The sequence below is a fragment of the Heterocephalus glaber genome, unplaced genomic scaffold, assembly GCF_053883595.1.
Source record: "Heterocephalus glaber isolate CG9 unplaced genomic scaffold, H.glaber_assembly_v1.0 deba00001504, whole genome shotgun sequence".
NCBI classification, from domain to species: Eukaryota; Metazoa; Chordata; class Mammalia; order Rodentia; family Bathyergidae; genus Heterocephalus; species Heterocephalus glaber.
Genome location: NW_028258324.1, coordinates 23085399 through 23102305, shown reverse-complemented (window position 1 = coordinate 23102305; position 16907 = coordinate 23085399). Strand labels below are relative to the sequence as shown.

Below are 16907 nucleotides of genomic sequence, written 5' to 3'. Positions count from 1 at the left end.
AGTCACAAACCCTTGAACTTCCCTGTAGCTTGAAACCTCACTGACCACTTCCTCATTAAAAATCTCTCACACTTTAGTTGCCACCAAAAAATTGTGGGGTTGTTTTGTACACCTCTTTGTCCTCCTTTTCTGTGTACTTTAAGCAAAAGATAAAGAATCCATGCTCTTTAAACATGGGTGTGCTCAAGTTTCCATATTTAACCTAGACCTCATACTGTGACATTTCAATAGTGCAGACCTGTCACTATGGGTTCAAGTACATACTATGCATATTGCTGGTTTACTTTTAAGATGTGGGCAGGACAATCTTAAGAATCTCATTAGTTGTTCCCACTTTGAAGTCTGACAGTATCTCAAACTCAATTAATGTAACCGCATCCCAAATTTCCTTCCAAAGGCATGCACTATTGTTATGACTTAGACTTAACCCCCCCCCCCCAAGTCTCCTGTTGTAAAAACTTCCATCTAGCTTTCTGGTTCTTGTTTTGCGGCAACAAAGATTGAAGCCAACAAAACAGCACAGAACAAGCGGTGGGGAATGACTGAGTGCATGTTTAAAAGAAAAAACAAAAGGAAGAGCTTCCCACTTTGCAGGGAGGCGTTCCATCAGGCAGATACCATAGATATTTAAGGCCAAAGGCTTTTTATACAGTTTTTGATATCCATGTACCTGACAGAATGCAGGGATACTCCTGGTTATAGGTAGGCTTTTGATGTCTGAATGCAAGGTGCTTCATTTGCATTTCACTTTTTCCAATGTCTCTCCTATTTCTCTGTAGGGACCTTTCTTTGTCCGTTGTATTCCTTTAGGTCCTAATAGTGAGTTTGCTTAACTATTTGGGCCCTCTTGTATGTTAACTCATGTAAGTCCCAACTTAGTTTACTTTCACTTTTACTTTTTTATTCAGGACTTGGCCCTGTCTACCTAATTCCCCCTATCTCCTTGCTTAGCTGTGTTCAGAGGTGGGGCTTTTTGAAGTTAACTGGATCATGAGAGCACTATACTTAGCAGTGGATTAATCCATTGGTGAGTTCATAGCTGAATGTACAGTTAGGAGGTTGGGTCTGGTTAGAAGTAGGTCACTGGGGATGTGACCTGGAAGGATATAGTCTTATCCCCTGTTCCTTCCTTTTCTTTCTACTTTCTAGCTGCAAGGAGGTGAGCAGATGTCTTCCATCATGTTGCATCCAGCCAGCCATGGCCTGAACCCACAGAAACCATGACCTAAATGGACCCTTCCTCCTTTAAGTTGTGGGTATTGGCTATTTTGTCTCAGCAACAGGGAAAGTGCTTAATTCAACTATCAATAGCCCAAAGCAGAAATATTATTAAAATAATCCCATTCTTTTCTTCCCTCTAGAGTCTATTTAGTCATCAAACACTGCCTAACACATTTGTTTAAAATCTTTGGAAAAAACTCCTCTCTAATTTTACTAAACATTATCACAGTATGTTACTTGAAGATTACATTATTTCAATCTTGAATTGTCACTAAAATAATTTCTTTGCCTGTTTCTCCAATCCTACAACTCACTTTTTATATTATCACTAATTTAGTCTCTCTAAAATGAGAACCTCATAGTGTTTTTCACATACTTCACATTATATCTTACATTATTTCATCCTCCATTATAAAACCAATGTCTCTTTCATGGTGTATGGCCTTGTACCAATAACTGTTTTTCAATCATTCTAGGTGATCAGGTTGGGTAATACTAGTTCCTGTAACATATTTCCCAATAGAGCATTATGTTTGCCTTATATTGATTCTCTAGGTGGTGTTGCTAGGGACCTGACCAGAGGCCTGAATCTGGGCCTTGTCTATCTGTATTTCTTTACTTGCCTATCATGAGGAGGAGAAAAGCCCATAAAAATAGGAAAATAAGTGTATTAAAAACTTGGCCAAATAAGGAGAGTATATAGTGTATCCCTCTCCAATGCACAGAAGCACTTTAATTTATAGGAGAGGTACAACAAAAGCAAGAATACAGTAAAACTTTGGTTTGCAAGCATAATTCATTCCAGAAATATGCTTGTAATCAAAAGAACTTGTATATCAAAGTGAATTTCCCCATTAAAAAAACAAAGATGATTTATTCTACAACACAAAAATATTCATATAAAAATGATTATAATGCTGTAATATAAAATAATAAAGAAAACACATAAAACAAAGAAAAATAAACAAATTAACCTGCACTTACCATTGAAAACCTTCATGGCTGCTATGAGGGAGACAAGAAACAGCAGGGTTATTGTACAGTGTGGAGTTCCTTGCGACACTCAATGTGTGCTCAGATTGTCTTGGGGGGGGAGCAAAAGACTGCTAACTCTGAGGAGATGAAACATTTTGAAGACAGGATGTTTTTCCAGCTCAAAAAGAGATAAACCTTATGGGAAAAACAAGGAAGCTCCCTGAAGGACAATCAGATAAAAGAATGATTCAGCCAAACTGTCACCGTGCCTTGCTAACTTCTGTGCTCAGCAGAACGCTCTGGCTTTGCGTTCCTCAGGGGTTTGAGTCAGTTTGACACTTCATATCTATGAAGTCCCTGACCCTTCACAGAGTTCTCTGTCTCTCACATTTTCATTCATTCTTCTGTTCAGGTTTGCTGGCCCAAACCTGGCAGTATTGAACAATTTTCACTATCATTAATGGAATAACTGCTACCTATTAGCTCAGTGGAATCTTTTTATTTATCTGAAACTTTTAACAAGGAACCTCTCCAATGACACTTGAGGATTTTCCAGAAAAGTGACATTGCTTTGTCATTAAACATATTCATTGTTTGCACTACTACAGCCTTATCCAGATGGTGATTTCTACAAAATTTTGCACTGTTTCTCACATTTTACATACCTCCATAATCTCATTTGAAGTGAAGGATTCCTCTGTCTTTTCCTTCTCATTTGCAGAGGAGATCTCCATAACCTGTTGCTGTTGGGAGACAATCACCCACAGTCTGAAAGTGAAAGAAAGAGGTGATAGAGGGAGGGAAAGAGAACCGTTGGCTCAGTTATGATCATGCAACATTCAGCATCACATACTACTTGTACTGCATGACACTGCTCATTCACCAAGTTAAAATTTATTAGAAATATTTACTTGTATTGGAGAACATTCACAGAACAAGATATTCACAATCCAAGATTTTATTGTAAGTGTACGTAAATCAAGCCAGACTGTGCACACTGTGGGCCTATATCAACCCCAGGAAAATTGTTGAAGTTTTTTTGTTACCAGGGCTAAAGGTGGGAATTTTGCTCTCAGCATTAGGAAGCTAGATAAATAGTTAACTTTACAAATCCTAATTCATAGAATACCATTTCAAATTCTGTTTCAGTTGTCCACTTCTGATTAGTAGACAACTTTTTTTTTTTTCGCACTGGGGATAGAACTCTGGACCTTGCACTTTCCAGGCAGGTGCTGTGCTGCTGAGCAAAATTCCCAGCCCAGACAACTTTTATCCATGTGGTATTTCAAAGTGGACAGATGCTTCTGTCTTTATCTCTGTCATCCATTAAAGTCTCTTCATCTGCACAAAACCAATGGGAGGAAAATAGCACAGTGAAGGCTCACCTACTTTTTCAGAAACCTTGGCTTGGAAGGAACTTATTTGTTTCTTCTTAAATTCCAATGACTATAATTCAATCACATGGCTACACTTTGATACAAGGAAATGTAGTTCTAGACCATAGAGCTACTTGTCAACATGTGCTATGGCTTGTGTCTAAATGTCTGCCCAAAGCTTCATGAAGGCATAGGTGGGGCTTTTTCAGAGGTGGCTGGATCAAGAGTGTGTCATGCTGGGATGAAGGGTGTGTAATTATTGAATCAGTCCACTGATTAGTTTGGCACCATCCTAATCCCAGGAGCCTAGATACAAAATAAAGGGGGCAGAAAGATGCTGTTAGGGTCCCTTGTTTGCTTACTTTGCTACTTTCTCCCTGCCATGAACTATATCTCCTCTGTGATGCCCCTCTGCCATGCTACCCTATCTTGGAGCCAGTTGATTATGGACTGAAACCTCTACAAACTGTAAGCTAAATAAACCTTTCAACCCTTAACTTGTGGGTATTGGGTATTTTGTCTCAGCAATGAGAAAAATAACTAAGAATTTGGTACAAGAGCAGTGGGGTCATTTCTGTGACTATACCTGACAATGGGGTTTAGGAGACTTTGGAACTGGCTTGTGGGAAGGGGAAGAGTTAGGAAAGGTTTGGAGATGCCAGCAGAAAAAGTAGAACTGGAACACCTTAGGCTGTACTTGATGGGAGATTCTGGTCAGAGCTCAGAAGACAAGAAGGCTGATAGAAATCCTGCTGGTAAAGACCAGTCTTAAGAGGTTTCTGCTTGGGAGAATTGCTTGACTGTTGGACTCCAGGCAATATGTGTGATGGCATGGCAGAGAGTTTGTCTGAATTTTGCTTGTGTCCAGAGATTTTGCCTGAGACTGAGATTAAGGGAGGCAGACTGATCTTGCAGAAGAAATTTCAAGGCAGTTTAAGGTTGAGGCAGTGGCATGGCTACTATTGGGGAATTTTAGCTGGACATATGTTGAGAGTCAAGAGCAAAGTGCCATGCAGAATGCTTCAAAACATTGTGAATTTGGCCAGGAAGGAAGCTCCAGTAAAGTTGTGACTTAAAAAGGTGGAACAGAGGAAAAATTGGTCACTGAAATGACTAGCAAGAAAAGGCCGAGATTTTCAGAAGACAACAGAAAAGATGGCCTGAGGAAAGCACAAGAACCAGCAGGTCTCCAGCCTTTGCAGACTAAGAGTTGCAAAGGCAAAAGATTTTTCTTTGAGAAGAAAGCCCCAGAGCACCATGTTCCAGAATGACAGCAGCCCAGGGAATTTATTCCTTGGAATTGAATTCAGAGTGCTCAGTAATTCAGGCGCTCAACCCCTACAGCTAAGAGAGAAGGAAGGCTGGTTACTGCCCTATCTGGCAGTAGACCTTGGCATCATCCACATTGTCCTGGTTTTAGGTACATGCGCAACGCAAAGCTTGTAGGATCAGAAAGACTTCCACCCAGGTTTAAGAAGAAGGCCTGGGAGCCTAAGCAATGTGCCCCTGAGAGGGCAGTGTGTGAAGCTGAATGTGCAGTGGAGACCCCAGAAGTTTGGAGATGCCAGGGACATGGATCATCTGAGGAAAACTGCAAGGAATGAGCAGAGCCCACGCAACAGAGGACCTATGGGAGCTGCCACTACTTGAAGTGCCATAGGCATGGAGCAACCCAGGCCTTTTGGAGTTCACATCTTGCCACAGATGGCCTCAGATGCTGCACATGGAATTACAAGAATTAAAATTGCCCTGCTGGATTTTGTCCTTGCTTTGGTCCTATTCCATTGTTTCTCCCTACTTGTATCTTTTTGGAATCTTGTGCCAGTATATGTTGGAAGTGTTTGACTTTCTTTTTATTTGTACAGGGGCTCCCAGCTAAAAGTTTGCTTTAAATCTCAGAGGAGACCTTGGACTTGGACTTTTCACCAATGCTCAAACTGTTAGGACTTTTGCAACCCTTGGAGATGGACTAAATCATTTTTGCATAAAGGAATATGTATGAGTCTTTGGGGAGCAGGCATAGAATGTTATGGCTTATGTTTAGATATTCCCTGAAAAGTCTCATGCAGTCATTGGTGGGGTTTTTTTCAGAGGCCCCTGGATCTAGAGTGTGTGATGCTGGGATTAAGGGTGTGTGATTATTAAATCAGTCCACTAATTGGTTTGGCATGCCCCTAATCCTGGTAGCCTAGATACAATATAAAAGGGGCAGAAAGATGCAGTTAAACTTCCTTGTTTGGTTGCTTTAGTACCTTTTGCCCGCCATGAACTATTTCTCATCTTCTATGCTTGTCTACCATGCCACCCTACCTTGGAGCAGGTCAATTATGGATTGAAACCTCTACAAACTGTGAGATAAATAAACTTGTCCTCCCTTAACTTGTGAGTATTGGGTATTTTGCTTCAGCAATGAGAAAAGTAACTAAGACAATATGAAAGAGGGAACTCAAATTTTGGTTAGAATTAATTATCTCTAAGTCAGGATCGGGAATCTCTCAATTCCATCCCTCGTTCACTCTTGCACCTAAATATTTATATTGGTGAGTTGTACCACTACCTCCCTTTGCATATGTTGCTGTCTCCTGTTCACGTGTAACTTCTACTCTACTTTCAAAGCTAGACTGCAATATTTTCTGTGGAAATATATCACTAAACTCTTCTTTTTAGATTAATACCATCTCTAGAAAATCTTGGTAGGCTCAGATCTATGCATTATTTCTTAAAAATGTCTATTTTCTTTTTTGCAATGGGACATGAAAATCCTGGGTATTAAAAATCTGTCTGAGGGCTGAGGATTTAGCTCAGTGACACTGCGCCTGCCTCCAAAGCGCAAAGTCCTGAGTTTGATTCCCAGCACCACCAAAAAAAAAAAAAAAAAAAAATCTGTCTCAGAATGACCCTTATTACAAACTTCTGGAAATATTTTTATTGACAAAGAGGAATTAAGATTTTATAGTTATGATTATACAACTTGTTTTTGTTTTGTTTTTATCTTCAAAAGGAGTCTCCAAAAATAGTATGAAGATTTCTCTATTATCATTATTATTATTATTAGTGTATATTAGTTACACAGATTAGTAGGTTTCATTTTGGCATATTTGCACATACATGGAATATACTATGATCATTTTCACCATCCCCAGAAAATTAAAATCTTTTGCTAACAAGTTTTCAAAATAGAAAACTTTACCCTAAGTTAAGTGAACCACAGATACTGAGATTTCTGTTTCAATAATGTAAAGTGAAATAAATCATCCTTCTACTGCTGCTTCCAATGAATCTGTTATCTGCATTTCCCCTTGATACTCTGAGTGTCTCTGACCTATTGGTTACAGCAGTTAGCTTAGACAAGAAAAGAGAGATACGAGCAGTAAGGAAAATCTGAGAAGGAGCATATTGAATATCCTCAGAGGTGTAAAGCTTTTAACTACAAATAATCTTCAAGAATTTAAACAAAAAGCCAGAATTGCAAATAGCTATTACCATAGTATGAGTTAAAAAGAAACGAACCCAACCACCCAACAAAGGACAGCAACCATTAAGTTTCCATTCACTGACTATAAGATCATGTGAGGATCAATGTAAATATCTTTAGAATTTACAACAAAAAACCAATCTTCAGGCAACAAATCATCTGGAATTTGGTTGTGTTGTTTAATTTTCTCATTGCTGAGACAAAATACCCCATGCCCAAAGTTAAAGGAGGTTTACTGTAGCTCACAGTTTGGAAAGGTTTCAATTCATAGTTGGCTGGCTCTAAGACAGTAACATGGCAGAGAGGCACTGCAAAGGAGAAACAGTTCTTGGCAGACAGAAGGTAGCAAAGTAGGGAAGTAGAAGAAGCAGCAGCAGCATACTTGCCTCTTCCTTTTTTTTTTTTTTGGCACTGGGCTCAAACTTGGGACCTTGTGCTTTTGAGGCAAGCAGCAGAACCACTGAGCTAAATCACTGGCCCACCCCTTCCTTTTATCCCATTCAGGTTATATGTCTTTTTATTGCTGCTGCCCATACCCAATGTGGGGCATCCTTAATTCCAGCATCACACACTTTGTCCCAGCATCACACACTTTGTCCCAGCATCAAAAGTCCTAGACTCAGCCACTTCTTAAAAGTCCCACCTATGATCACATGAGACTTTGAGGGAGACATCTAGATACAAGCCATAACATCAGTAAGGTTCAGTGTAGTGCCTCATGTTCTAGAGTTCTGCATCATATTCTTGGGTTCTTCTCGCATTTAGACTCTAGTATCCTCGAGATTTGTTTCATGATCTCAAGATAGCTTTCCTAATTTCATTTACCACTGCCTTATACAAAAGAGAAGGAAGCACATATACACACATATATAATAGATAACATATACAATATATGCAGGCAAAACATCATGTGTTACATTAGAAGACACACTAAAGCAGAAACTTTGAAAGCTGAGCTCTGCAAATTCAGTTTTAGCTGGATTTCTAGGTGCCATGGCTTTTTCTAGATGTCCCCTCAATGCCTCATGTAGTCATGACATGGGGAGAGGGAGTTCAGAGGTGGCTGGATCTACAGTGTGTGGTGCTGGGATCAAGGGCTGTATGATTACTAAATCAGTCCACTGATTGGTTTGACATAATTCTGGCTAGGATTAAGGGTGTGAGTGCCCTAGGGCAGGTAGCCTGCATAAAAATATAAAGGACAGAAAGAGGGCTGATGTGCTATCATCTGCCTGCTTGCCATGGACCGTTTCTCCTCTGCCATACCCCTCTGCCATGCCACCCTGCCTTAGAGCCAGTTGACTGTGGATTGAAACCTCTATAAACTATGAGCCAAATAAACCTTTCTTCCTTTAACTTTGGGAGCCTGATATTTTGGCTCAGCAATGAGAAAAGCAACTAAGACACTAAGTGCTTGTTGAGCATACTGGAATTTGAGAGCTACTACTTGACTATATAAAAGCAGATCCTGAGTTTGTGGTAGGCAAGCAAGGGTTTATACCACACCTAGATATTTTCTAAGTACAGATAGTACTTTTTCCAGAACATAATAAAATTAAAGTGTAAACAAGTAAGATAATAACAAATAAAAGCTGTAAAAAAATCTCAAAGACAAGGCAAAGATGAGAATGTACTGTGCACGAAATAAGATTTCAACAAATTTGAGAAAATGGAAGAAGAGGCAGATGTGAACTGATTTTGCAACACACAGGAAGTGTGTAAAGTGGAATATCACATTAAGGAATCCAACATATGTTCCAGAAACTTCAAGGAGAATAGGAATTTTGTCATGTCAAATATAGGTGTTAAAATGTAGAATAATTGAAGATCCACACGCAGAAGCCAATGCACTCACCTTCAGTCACTACCTCCATGGGGAGGATGTGGAACTGATATAGGGATAATATAAGGGAAAAAAATGTAACTCCCAACATGAGAGATGTCAGATATGCCAAGTTTGTGTTCCTTGAAGTTGAACAATGAATTCTAAGGAACAACAAGTTAAGAGTAGGAAAATGTATTGGGGAACAGGAATGGGGAATAGGAATAGGGAATAAGAATAGCTCCTGAGAGACAGGAGGGGTCCCGAATGGGTTACAAAGGAACCATTTCTCAAAGGTAGTTTTATAGAGCAAACTCAAGAGAGTTGGGTACAACATGGGTAAAAACAACAATCAGCCAATAAGATGACAAGTATGGTTGCTTAAGTAATATTGATCCAATAGTAACAAGAGTATATGGATGATATCATCAACCTTGGTGGATAATCTATGGTCTTAGTCTTCTTAGTTTTAGTGGTCTTGGTCTTAGTAGGTGGGAGAAGATGGCCCACCCTAAATGAGACAGTGGTCCATCTACAGGGGAAATCCCTAAAGGGTGATACAAATAATCTCAAGCTTCTGTTCATCCCTTAGGGAAGTATGCAAATCTGGCCATTGTAACTTTAACCCCCTTTAGATCCACCTCCACCCATAGGTTCATGTGTTCTCATCCTCTGCACTGACTCCCTTGAGGGCCCAGCCCTGTCTGACAGCCTATAATATTCCTACCTGTAACCTAGCTCTCTGTCTCAGAACCACCCTAAGAAAGGGATGGGAGATTTCTTCTATGTAAAAATTACCAGAAAAGTTTTTGGATTAAAAAAAAACAAAAACAACATTCAGGAAGGGGAGGTTGTAAAACAACTTTGACAATTGAAAAAGAAGGCTACTGGATTTCTAGTCTTCTGCTTCTTCTGACACAGACGACACAGAGGAAGTCAAAACCTGAAGCAAAAGTTCATGGTTAGGCAAGCACATACTAAACCCATGATTCATTTCCATTTCCTTAAACTTTATAAAAACCACACGAGTGGATACTATTACCACTTTCATTTAAAGTAAGAAAAGAAAAGAAAAGACCTACAGAGATCGTTGTGTTACTTTCAGAGGTCACAGAGATGGTGTATTAAAGAGAAAGGATTCAAAACTAGCAGGCTTGATTTTGGTCTGTTTATTCTTTATTTACTCCATTTCTCTTTCCACCTCAGTCCTTTCCCACTCCCTTTAATCTGTATCCCCATCCTTCAACTGTCTCAGTACACTTTTACATGTCTGTTTACCTTGGTGAACAGGGCAATGGGGAGAAAACCAGGAAGTGGAAAGAGTAGATTTCACTTCTTTTCAGCGTACATGGATGTATTGCCTGGCAGATCATCTGTTACTTTTGTTAAAAAAAAAAAAAAAAAAAAAAAAACTACCTCGAAACTTAGTCATTTATTATCTACGTCACATGAGTCTGAGGGATGGAGGTCAAAGTCAGAGTTAGAATTCCTTAAAGGGACACTCCCTAGTTTATGACTTCCCAGGTCCAGGTGGAGACACGGGCATCTCAATCCATCTCACCACAGGACAAACGTTTTCAGGCCTCTCAAGGAGCAGGAAAGTAGGCAGGGCAGCAGCTCCTCGCCAGCTTGGCCACAATCAACGGCGACGGCGACGGAGGCCCCAGGCCCCAGCGCGGGGGCAGGGAAGGAAGTTGTGTTGTACACGCGGGATCCAGGAAACAAAAACCTAAGCCTTTGGTGTTGGCTCCAGTCCCTCCGAGGCGCCTTCCCGCTAGCTTGAGGGCGGGATTCTGGAATCTCTGCGCCTCCCCCAGGGGATCCAGGAGCAGAGCCACCGCCGGGCGATTGGATTCCCCGACCTCAAGTCCCGGGGGGCAGCGCAGGAACAGCGGCAGCAGCAGGTGAGCGAGCTGCGTTCTCTCCTCTCCCAGAAAAAACTTAAGCCTTCCTGGCTCCCCAGAAGGAAGCTGGGTGTGCGGGCAGCTTCCGAGCGGGAGCCTGGGGGTCATGTTTGCTTTGGGGGTGTGATGTGTGGTGGAGATTGGGACTGAAGTCCTAGAGACCTGGGGAAATCCGGGTGTGAAGCGTGGACTCAGCGAGGCCTTACCTGACTCTTGAGCGGGACACCTGGCCCACCTGGAAACCATTCTAGGGATAAGGTGTGTGCTGCCTGGAGAGATCTGGCAGAACTCTGCTTCTACTTAGCTGCACTGCTTCTCAGCTCAAAGAACAGCCCCAAATGATGGACGGAAGCTGAGCTCTCCACTTTCTGCCAGCATAGTAAGGTATTAGGAGGAACAAGTAATAAAGACTGCTAGACGTCTTTGAATGTTAAATATTAATTGGAATTGTGACTGGAATGCAAACTACGCTTGATATTCTAGAATACCAGGGTTACAGGACAGGCAGAGGGGGGCGATGGCGTAGTGATTGATTAGCTCCGGAGTCAGGCTGCCTGAATTTGAGCTCTGCCTCCACTACTTCCCTTCCCTGGACTCTGACCTAGTGTCTTTCTGTTTCTTCAGCTTGCCTTGTCTCAGAAATTGTGTAATTATTGTAGTCAGCTAACCAAGTTAGAAAATATTATAAGGCAATTAGGCAAGGCCAGGCCCGGAGCACAGAAGACAATTGTGGTCTGAAGATCTTTCACTGAAGGCTAGGCTTCAAGAAAAAAGAGAAACAACCACACCCACATACTTCCCCTGGGATGAACTGATATTTTAAATAGCTATCCATCACCTTAATTGAGGGCCAATACTCTACCAGCCCCGTTTCCTTTCTGGAAAATCCTTACTCATTTTATGTATGCATGTTATTTGACTACCCTCCCCATTTGATCCCCATTTAATCAATATTACCTGGGCAACTGTACTTGTAATCTTATTGGTTGATCATAGTTTTGTCTCTTCTGGAACCTGCCTAATCTTGTGGCTTTGCTCAATAAAAACACTTTTAAGAAGCAGGCTGGGTGGGCAACCCACTTTCCAGTCCCTCTTCTGTCTCTCTTGGACAGAGGTCATCTTTTTCTCAATAACTTTTTCCTGTTCTTAAACCTCTGTTGTTCCTAGATTTCATTCTTTGATTTTAGAGAACATGAACTTGGCATTTCATGTATCTAGCAGGTTAGGCGTTATAATATTTCCCTTACATTATTTGGATTATTTGGAAGTCTTATACACCCTATATTATAATTATTACAAGAGATACAGAAGTTAAGGCTTGTATATATTAATATAAGTTGCTATAGTAGTAACATGACAAGAAAAAAATTACTTATTTAAAGTTAAATTTTATTTTTTCAAATATCTGAGGGCTTCCTTGCTGCTTCTAGCCCACTATTTGGTTATTGTGTGGTTTTATCTGTACTGTTGTTCCTGATACTGTGGACAAGGAATCTCCCAGTTTCAGGACAAGCAGTCGGGTTTTGCTTCTGGTTTAGCAGGTGGAGATCCTTGCTGAGCACAGGTGACACTTACACTGTGAGAAGGGTTAGGCCTCTTGGGGTGCTATTTGTCTTTCCTGAACTTCCCTAACAGCACAGCATTCTCTTCATGCCACCCCTGGTATTCAAATAGTTGTAGGATTTGAACAAAGAAAGATCACAAGGAAGTTTAAAAATTACTGAACAACAAATTGAGTGGATTTCATAGAAAAGGGGCATGTAAAATGGATGGGTTGTAAAAGACACTGTAAAGGAGCTTAACTTAGATGTGGAGAGACATTAAGATGTGTGAACTGGCTGCATACATCTTTCCATCTTTATCTCTAAGGATCTCCTACCTGTGCTCTGTCATCTCCAGATCTTTCATTTTCCTGACTGAATCAAGGTATTTCTAGCCTCAGGACTTCTACCTGTGAGTTTCCCCTTCACATTGCTCTTCACAGGCCCCACATTATGTACACCAAGAACTTTGGTCTTGCTGACTTTACACATTTTTCAATTCAGATATCAATATCATGACAATACCACTGCCCGTACAGTCTAAATCAGTGTTCACAAAGCCCTTTCTTATTATATAATTATTTTTATTCATACCGCTTAAGCATATTTTCAATAACATATTTCATTGTGTTGTTGGTCTCCTGGAGTATCTTGTACAGTATAATGCTGCAGTGTGTGATGTAAAGCCTTGTGTGCACCCTATCTTCACTTCTTAAAAGCCACATGTGTTATACTAAGTAAATATTTACACATGAAATATTTACATAAATGTGCACACACACTTACACTCTAGTTCTATGCTGAATAGTTCTCAAATTAAAAGGCAGCACTTTAGCTAAGTACAGACATTTCTCATTTAACTGCTGAGTTCTATTTGCTGATGCGGTCATTAAGTGAATTGGTCACTAAATGAAGAATTGTACATAGTATGTACATTAAAATATTCAGAACAAAGACATGGTCCAAGGACAGTCCAACTTGATGACTTTTATTTGTGTAGTTCCTTACATGAAGTACTGTAATGTATAAACATTAATGTATAAACATGAAACTCCACTACTGTACTATACAAACAAGATTACCGTACAAAAAAAAGATTGAGGCTTTATAAAGAAGACGTACGGAATTGTACCAAAAAATGAGCGGTGGTAAGTCTGAGCAGTGGGTCCTAAGTCCAAACAGTCATTAAACAGGTGGGTCGTTAAATGAGAGATATCTGTAGTAACAGTTGTTCTTTTAATTTTCCAAGTTTTGTCTTAATAAACGCTTAGAAAAGTCCTACCTGTCTTAGTAAAAACTTACGTGGTCAGAGAATAAATTGAAATTAAACGCTTTTCTGTTTTACATAAGGCAGATACCATAAAGATTGCCTCTAGTAAATTTTTCTGAAAGTTTTTAGTATCTTTTCCAGTGAAATAGGGACATGAATATAAAAGATAGAAATTGTGAATCATCTTAATTCAGCTAGTTAGTGACCTTTTGTAGTATTAAATAGCCATTTTATGTCTATCAGTACTTTCCTCATTTATTAGCAGAAAATGAAACAGCTCAAAGTGGTGAAGGAGCATTGGGTTGTCCATAAAGGCTTTTCTGGTATGGGACATCAATCAAATAACAACTAAATTCAAAGATCAGTTTTCCTACTTTAGGCTTTTTGGTTTATTATTAGTTTTGTGGAACACTTAAGCACTACTATTTCAGTTTATTCTAGTTGATGTATGATCTTTACTTTTATTCAAGGTTCACTATCCCATCCCAAGTTGGATCTAAGCACATTTGTTTTGTTTTCTTGAGCCTAAAATACAGAAAGAAGTCTGTGATAAAAGAAGACTTCCTGTTAAAAGATACATTGCCCTTCTATTCAGCCTCAGAGCACTTGGGACTCATATTACAGGTGTGCACGCTGGTCGGCTCAAATGCTCACCCACTCTTTGCTGCATCCATTTGTATAAATGCAAATATTTTTGCTGGGCTTGATTGTTACAGAAACCACAATCAAAGATGAAATATTCTTTTTTTAGATAATAAATAAATCTTTTTAAGTGTACACAATTTACCTAAAAAGATAATTGGAAATACATGAAAATTATTTGGTTTGTGACTTAACACATGTCTTCACCTCCTGACTTATTCAAAATTCTCTTTCTCTTCCATAGTGTCTCATTTTACTTACTGGTAGGAAGTTAGAGACCTGGCATTCTGGAGATTGTTTCTAAAGCAGTGTGTTGCTAAAATAGTTCAGAACATATATTTCCATTTTGGGGCTTGTGAAGAATGTGAACTGGTCTTTTGTTTTGGATTAGTAAGTAAGGGGGAGAGATTTGTTCTTAGGAAATTACTAAATAAATTCTCATAAATAACACAGATATAGGTAATGCTTCTTTTACATATAGCATAGTAAGTTTCAAAAAATACCTTTTGAAAGCAATAAGTGAAATTTCATTATGTTGAGAGATGGATCAAAAAGTTTTTACTATAGTTTGAATATTAAAGATGTAGCATGAAATTGTCACACTATTTTTCACCTAATAAGAGTATTTTGGAATTATTAAATAGCCCATGTTGGCAATTTAGGGTTTTTTCAGAGTAACTGTAACAGAGATGTACTTTTATAATATACAATGCTTCAATTTTCTCCAAAGTTCTTATGTAACACAGGAAGAAAGATGTATGAATGAGATCATATTTTCCAGTTTCATGAGTCCCATGGTACAATATATAGTATGAGTATATTATAGACATTTTCTTTTTCTTTGGGTCATGATATCTGTGATTTCCTGTTTTCCAAGTGAAGTCTTTCTGGAACTTTTAAAAAAGTTATCACGTTAAATTTATTAACTAATAGGGCCCGGGGATTTAGCTCAGTGGTTCTGATGCCTGACACACAACCGCAAGGCCCTGAGTTTGATCCCCAGTACCAAAAAAAAAAAAAAATTATTAACTAATTGGTACAACAAGGGATGTATTCAGTTATTTCCAAAACTGAGTCTTATATTCCTTTGGATAGATCAACTAAGATTGTGAAAACCTTCCTTTTACTAGATTATGTATGAAACTTTATGTGCAAAATTGATAATGATAAATAATAATTTTGAAATTGAGAAGAAGGAACTGCTTTCTTCTTGGAAACTATATTTTGGTTATATGTGTCCTTGCACTTAGGATTAAGTAGAAGGAGTTAGTAAAAGGGCTCTCAACATTAGGGTGGGGCTGATTGAGTTGTCTGTGGACCCAAGATAAAACTGTTGGGCAGCATCAATTGTAATTAATATACACAAAATTTGAGTTCAATCCCCGGTACCAAAAAATATATATATATACACAAAATGGATTGAGATTTATAGTAGGAAAAGTGTAGTGACTGAAACTTAGATAGGATCAAAGTACCAGAAGGCAAAGGTACTGAATAGGATGTTTTGTTGCTATTCATGTTTCTGTAGAAATAGTGAAATGCAAAAGTGCACTTAGATTGTCAAAGTTGCCACAGCCATGACAACCTTGAGAGTGGATTCCAGAAAAAACAAATTTAATTTTCTTCCCTAAAACGTTGAATATGTTTGTTATTTGCTGCAATATTTTATTCACTCAGTGAAATTAAGTAGTTTATTTTGTGTTGTTTATGCTCCAGAATCCAATGCCAAATTCAGTGATTCAAATATATAGAGAATATGTACACAAATATCCATTGCACTAATTTTTTAAATTAATAATAAAAAACGTGTAGGGAAAGCTAAGCATTAGGCTTACTGGCAAATATATCATATAGTGTTTACTATATTTCAGCCAGAGCATTTTTCTGATTTCATTGTGCATAATATATAATAAGGGCTATTCAAGTCACATTAATTAACACACAATAAATTAAATATGCCAATTCATTGAAATAAATTCTTCAGCTATATTACCTAACACATATTCTATACCACACACGTGTGTGCATAGGCAATCAAAATATTCTCACTTTTTCTTTGAAAGTTATAAATAACGTGGGTATTTATCAAACATGTAATAAAAGATTTTGCCTTATTAAACATTTAAGGCTCCAAAGAGAAGAATAATAAATGTCAAGGAAAATACCAAAAACCAAATACTGTATTTCTGAATAAATCTTTTATCTTTGTGGCAATACTCCTAAAACAATTCATCTCTCATTAAAGTGTCAGCCTTGGCCACTATCTTGGATAATTTCCAGGACTAGACCCCTGCTTTTCTTTTTTTTTTTGAAATTTAATTTTTGTTAGTGTATATTTTGCTGTACAAAATGACTACATTCATTGTGGGGAGATGGTACATACAGGCACATAACATAACCGAATTCTTTGTACTTCTCCTGTCCCACCTCTCACTCTCACCTCCACCCATCTTTTGGTCCCCGCCACATTTGCAAGACATCTATTTCCCTGTTTTTTTATTTTTCATCTTTTATTTTGGTCTTTAAATTATTTATGCTTTGGATTTCTCATATAAGAAAAATCATGCAATATTTAAGCTTGTGTATCCCACTTACTTTCTACACATTGTTTTGTGACCTTAATGAACACTGCATTGACTTGATTTTATTTTAAAGCTCAAAGCTTTTCAATGGTAAATTTA

The 16907-nt window shown here is 38.7% G+C and overlaps 2 protein-coding genes across 5 annotated transcripts in view; one reads left to right on the top strand and one right to left on the bottom strand.

Moving 5' to 3' along the window:
- Nucleotides 1–10242, bottom strand: part of LOC147825275 (uncharacterized) — a 122825-nt gene extending 112583 nt beyond the window's left edge. Inside the window, exons 1-2 of the mRNA XM_087186304.1 lie at nucleotides 10148–10242; nucleotides 2862–2964 (exon numbers count right to left, since the gene is read on the bottom strand). Coding sequence (XP_087042430.1) covers nucleotides 2862–2964; nucleotides 10148–10242 — 198 coding nt within the window. The remainder of the gene's footprint in view (nucleotides 1–2861; nucleotides 2965–10147) is intronic.
- A 344-nt stretch (nucleotides 10243–10586) lies between these two features.
- The window catches only part of Plscr1 (phospholipid scramblase 1), a 30630-nt gene continuing 24309 nt past the window's right edge, over nucleotides 10587–16907 (top strand). Inside the window, exon 1 of one of the 4 annotated variants that reach the window (XM_004834400.4) lies at nucleotides 10587–10773. The gene's annotated coding sequence lies outside the window, so the exon portion shown is untranslated. Of the gene's footprint in view, nucleotides 10774–11056; nucleotides 11158–12244; nucleotides 14209–16907 lie in introns of those variants that run through there. The other 3 variants (XM_087186302.1, XM_004834401.4, XM_087186303.1) reach the window with 3 other exon arrangements.